Here is a 5,879-nt window from a genome sequence, read left to right as displayed (position 1 = left end):
CTCGAACCCATCAACACTAACATCAAACAACGCATCTTGACCTGCAAGACAAAGGATAGCATCACTGATCAGGGACTCCAGCTGGCATTACAGCACACTTCATCCACAGACAAGCACACTCCCCCAATTTGGGACATTCAAGATAATCTACTAGTATTCAGAGGACAAGTCTACACACCAAAAGACACCAAACTTTGACAGGATCTCATCCAGGAAGCCCACAATTCCCCTACCACAGGACACCCTGGGCAATACAAAACTCAGGAAATCCTCCAAAGAACCTATTGGTGGCCCACTCTTGCCCATGATGTCAGTGAATACATCACTGGTTGTGCAACTTGTCAAGAAAACAAAGTCATCACACATAGGAACTCACCGGATCTAGTACCCATCACAACAGAACATCACCTTCCATTCCAATCTATCACCATAGACTTCATCACAGATCTTCCTCAAAGTGACAGCATTGACAGCTGTTTAGTGGTAACCAATTATGACTGTACCAAGGCTTTGGTATTCATACCCTGCAATAAGACAGTTACAGCATCTGAAACAGCCACCCTGTATCAGAATCATGTCTTCCAACAATTCAGGCTACCTGTCAAAGCTATCTCTGACAGAGGACCACAGTTTGCATCATGAATGTTCAGGGAACTATGCACCAAATTAGGCATCAAACAGAACATCTCTAGCGTGTTCCACCCTAAAACTGATAGACAGTCAGAATGTGTCAACCAAGATCTGGAATTGTATCTTCGGATCTTTTGCAATCACCAAGCAACAGACTGGATGTGTTACCTGCCATTGGCAGAATTTGCGCACAACAATAGGTATCATGATGCGATCAAGACATCCCCTTTCCAGGTGCTCATGGGTTACCAACCCTGGCACAATATTCCCACTGTGGGAACAACTGATGCTTCTGATATTGCTTTGAGACTCACTCAGCTAGCACACCTTCACATGGAAATCCAATCCAGCATTCAACTAGCAGAGGAAACAATCAGGAAACACAATAAGGACAAGTTTGTTGAATATACACCCAGACAAAAAGTATGGCTGGAAGCCACTAATCTCAAAGGGCTCCACCCAAAAGCAAAACTTGGTCCGAAATGCTATGGACCCTTCACCATTGATCAGAAGTTGTCATCAGTTGTTTACCACTTGAAACTACTGCCCAAATGGAAGATCCATCCAGTGTTCCATGCAGGACTACTCTATCCTTACTTGGAAACAACAATGCATGGGAAGAATTATCTCTGACCTCCACCGGAACTAATCAAGAACCAGGAGGAGTTCAAAATTGAACGTATCATTGATTCAAAGACAGTCAGCAAGCAAACACTGTACCAAGTATGGTGGAAAGGATATCCAGCCTTGGATGACTCCTGGTTACCAAAATCCAAACTTTCACATGCCAAAGACACTTTGGCAGACTTCCTACAACCAAACAAGGGTGATTCTTTATAAGAGCTACCTTTCCCTATACCTGCAATGGCATCCACCACCATCCTTGCTGCACTCCTCATCCTCACCTGTTTCCTTCTTGCTACCCTCATCCTCATCTCCACCCTCGCCTTCTTCCACTTCAAAGAGACCTACAAGGTAGAGGTCATTCTCACCTGCCAACCAACAACCCCCATCATCAACCAAACCCCTGAGTGGCCTACCGGAGCACAAGTAACATCTCCAATTGAGTTAACCCCTACACCATTTACTGACCTCCTTAGTGGTGAACAAAGTTGCCCCTCTCATCACTGCCACTGTCGTCATCACCAACAACCACCCCCACCTCCTTCTCCTTGCCCTCCTTGGCCTTCTCCTCACCACCATCCTCTCCATCCTTGCCCTCACCCTCATCATCCCACTCACCCTACAGATAGTTATCCAGCATCTAGAATGAGAACACCAGTGGGCTTTCAACATAGCTGCCACTGCACAGCACCCCCTCCAGCCTACCATCACAACAACCCTGGTCATTGCAGCCAATCAAGACAGCAACAACCCAACACAAGTGTACTTTGAGTACATCAGGGAGTGTCAAGATTAGAATCTGGGGAATCTATTTGTCTGTAGTAGTTGGCTTCTGCTATATTCTCTTTCTGGTTTTTTCAAGAAAAATCCTTCTGTGTCTATTCCCTATGCCTGCCGAGCAAAACACTTGCACTAGAAACAACAATGAGACTCCTAACGTGGAGCCACGTCATCGTCCTCTTGCTCCTAGGCACAACAATTCTCCAATGACTGGTTCTCAGAGAGTGCCAACTCCTTACCCTTCCTATCTCCAGACACTAGAAGAACATTTCACAGCTGGAATAATAGAGATGCCAGTTCCTAGGCAACCCATTCTAAGCTTCCCTGCCCAGCAAGAACCTGACAACTCTTCACTAGAATTCCTTGACAAAGGAGGTTTCCACTATCCATTCACACCCCTGCCAAATGTCACTTGTCGACCATTCCTGATCCCAGGACCCCCTGAATCTTCCAACAGCGATGCTATAGTCTTACATCAATTCCCTGGACCACTGGAGGTTCCTCACAATACCTCAGAAGCATCCACTGGATCTTACCACATTGCCCCTGCACAGGTATTCCCATCCTTGTTGCCTATGAACACCTCATCCTCCCCAAACCCTGATAGTCCTCCCACTGCATCTACTGATTCTCCCAATATGCCACATCTTGCCTCTGATGTATCTGACAATGGTAGCCTTGATCACGCCCCTAACCTGCAGCTACTAGCCAATGTCAGTGAGTACATCACAGCATCAGAAGGACACAGCAGTGACCCCCAGGAGTTTGAGGTCTACAGTGATGACATAATCCAGTGCCCCTCTAATGATGTCACTCAATCCTGGCGGTCCATCCCTTTCAACACCTCTACCCCTGTTCAAGATGTCAATCCCTTGGAACGTGTATTACCCCATTTCCCTGGAGCTTACGCCAATTCCGTTACTTGACCTCCTATGGATGTTCCCATCGAGGGAAATCTAGCATTTGGATTACAACGAGTCTTGACAACCACAGCAGATGCACTCCAAACTGCTGAACCTGTAGGAAATTGGGATTCCTTGGACAAAGAATGGGAGGAGGATACTTGGGAGTACCTGCTGACATGAGATAATAATTTGCTGGAAAGTCTTTGGGCATCACTGCAAGACATTCAGGATCCAGGAGTAACCAACAAAGTTGATTGTTTCCAGGCCGTTGATGCAAAAATTGACTTACTCCTCACAGCGCAACAATCCATAGGGGTGGAACTCATTCGCACAGAAGAAGAAATGAGCCAATGTTGAATGCACCTCAAAGCAGCCAATTTGGAGGAATGCCTCGAACAACATGAGTTCTCCATCATCACCCCTCCTTCTAGCACCATGCCTCACCGTCTTCACTTATGTACCAAATGCGAGACTGATGGTCATCTTTGAAGTGAGTGTTGGCATTGGCTATGTTCCTATTGCAGACTCCTGCACCCTCACCATAAATTCCATACCGCCGCCAATGTTCAATGCAGACAACTCCCCTGTCCCACTGACAAACCTGGATATCTACAGGAGCACCATGCTCAATGGAAACTCTGAACGATGAATCTGGAGAGGGGGGTAATGTTACAGCATGAGAGGGGGGTTCTTTTTCTTTTCCTAACTATTTGTTGTTGACCCTGTAACTGTATGACTGATCTCATCACTTGATGTGTTTCACCTACATCAGTGTTTCATATCCATCATGTTTTACTTATATCATGTTTTACTTACATCACATTTTATCTCTATCACATTTCATCCTCATCACTGATATAACCCAGTGAAACCTGTTTCATATACAATCACTGATCCAACTCAGTATTTCATACTTATTAAACCCTATTTGCCCTGCCCTATTTAAGTAGCACTACTTTTGCTACTGTACTTCAGCTTTGTCCTCTTGTTCCCTACATACACTTCATAGGGACAGTTCTCTAGTAATAGACTCAGTTGTCTATTCAAGTCTCAGTTCTAGTCTGAAGCTCTGCTTCAACCAGTATACACTCTCAAACCGCTATCAGATATAGTGCCTCAGTTTACCAGTCTAGTCTAAGTGTAGGACATTAGTGTGTATAAGTCCTAGTAACAGTTCACCAGTTGAACTCCTGATCCTCAGTCATTAGGTCCCTTAACAGTCAGTAAAGGGAGTGGGAATGAGGGATGCTGGAGACATTGCTTGTACTCCATGTGCAGGCCACTCAGGGGTTTTGTTGAGTAGGGGAGTGACAGGACGTCATTTGATGTGAACATTGATGGTGTAGAACTCCTTGAAGAGGAGAATGGTAAAAGCGAGGAGGATGGTAAAGACAGCTAGTAGGAACCAGCTGAAGATGAGCAGTGATGCAAGGAGGGTGATGGATACCATTGAGGGAATTGAGGATGAGTAGTTCTTATAAGGGGACAGTCTTAGTTTGACCAGAGAAAGTCTGTTAAGGCATCCTTTGCATGTGATAATTTAGTTTTTGGTAACCAGGAGTTATCCAAAGCCAGGAATCCTTTCCACCAAACCTGGTACAAGGTTCACTTGCCAACTATTTTGAAGTCAATAATACATTCAATTTCAAACTCCTCCTGGTTCTTGATAAGTTCTGGTGGGGGTCAGAGATAGTTCCTTCCATGCATCATTGTTTCCAAAAAGGGATAGAGTAATCCTGTATGAAACATGGGATGAATCTTCTATTTGGGTGGTAGTTTTAGGCAGTAAACTACCAGTGACAGTTTCTGATCAATGGTGAAGGGACCATAACACTTTGAGCCAAGTTTTGCTTTTGGATGAAGGCCTTTGAGGTTGGTTGCTTCTAACCATACCTTCTGTCCAGGTAAGTACTTGACAAACTTGCCCTTATTTCATTTCTTGACCATTTCTTCTGCTAGTTGAATGCTGGATTGGATTTCCGTGCAGAGGTGTGCTAGCTGTGTAAGTCTAGAAACAATGTCCAGAGAATCAGTTGTTCCCACAGTGGGAATATTATGTTGGGGTTGGTAGCCCATGAGCACTTGGAAGGGTAATGTTCTGATTGTATTATGATACCTATTGTTATGTGCAAATTCTGCCAATAGCAGATGACATGTCCAATCTGTTGCACAGTGATTGCAAAAGATCCAGAGGTATAGTTCCAAGTTTTGATTGACATGTTCTGACTGTCCATCAGTTTGAGGGTGAAATGCACTAGAGATATTCTGTTTGATGCCTAACTTGGTGTATAATTCCCTGAACATTTGTGATGCAAACTGTGGTCCTCTGTTGGAGATAGCTTTGATGGGTAATCCAAACCATTGGAAGACATGATTCTGATACAGGGTAGCTGTCTCAGATGCTGTAACGGTCTTGTTGCAGGATATGAATACCAAAGCTTTGGTACAGTCATGATCAGTTACCACTAGACAGCTGTCAAAGCCATTGCTCTGAGGAAGATCCATGATGAAGTCCATGGTGATGGATTGGAATAGAAGATGGTGTTCTGGTGTGTGATGACCATGTTCTCTTGACAAATTGCACAACCAGTGACATAATCACTGATGTCATGAGCCAGGATAGGCCACCAATAGGTTCTCTGGAGAATCTCTTGTGTTTTGTACTGCCCAGGGTGTCCTGTAGTAGGAGAGTTGTGGGCTTCCTGAATGAGATCTTGCCAAAGTTTGGTATCCTTGGGTATGTAGACTTGTCCTCTGAATACTAATAAGTCGTCCTGGATGTTCCAATCCAGAGGAGTGCACTTGTCTGTGGGTGTGGTATGTTGCAATGTAAGTCAAAGTCTGTGATTGGCAATGTTATCCTTTGTTTTGCAGGTCAAGATGCATTGTCTGATGTCAGTATTGATGGGTTCAAGGTTCTGAATGGCTTGAATGAAGACT

At 44.6% G+C, this 5,879-nt stretch overlaps 2 protein-coding genes across 2 annotated transcripts; one reads left to right on the top strand and one right to left on the bottom strand.

The window, feature by feature from the left end:
* Positions 1-1,726: 1,726 nt before the first annotated feature.
* On the bottom strand, positions 1,727-1,980 carry FIBRA_09577 (uncharacterized protein; the record flags this gene model as incomplete). The annotated part of the gene is made up of 2 exons (XM_012321863.1): positions 1,727-1,873; positions 1,960-1,980. The coding sequence occupies 2 exons, from the start codon at positions 1,978-1,980 to the stop codon at positions 1,727-1,729; spliced, it is 168 nt and encodes a 55-aa protein (XP_012177253.1).
* A 161-nt stretch (positions 1,981-2,141) lies between these two features.
* On the top strand, positions 2,142-2,960 carry FIBRA_09576 (uncharacterized protein; the record flags this gene model as incomplete). The annotated part of the gene is made up of 1 exon (XM_012321862.1): positions 2,142-2,960. One exon carries the CDS (start codon positions 2,142-2,144, stop codon positions 2,958-2,960), a length of 819 nt encoding a protein of 272 aa, XP_012177252.1.
* Positions 2,961-5,879: the final 2,919 nt, after the last annotated feature.

The sequence above is a fragment of the Fibroporia radiculosa genome, assembly GCF_000313525.1.
Source record: "Fibroporia radiculosa TFFH 294 genomic supercontigs, scaffold79025, whole genome shotgun sequence".
NCBI classification, from domain to species: Eukaryota; Fungi; Basidiomycota; class Agaricomycetes; order Polyporales; family Fibroporiaceae; genus Fibroporia; species Fibroporia radiculosa.
Note: the sequence above shows the minus strand (reverse complement) of the source record. Positions and strands in the feature narration are given on the sequence as shown.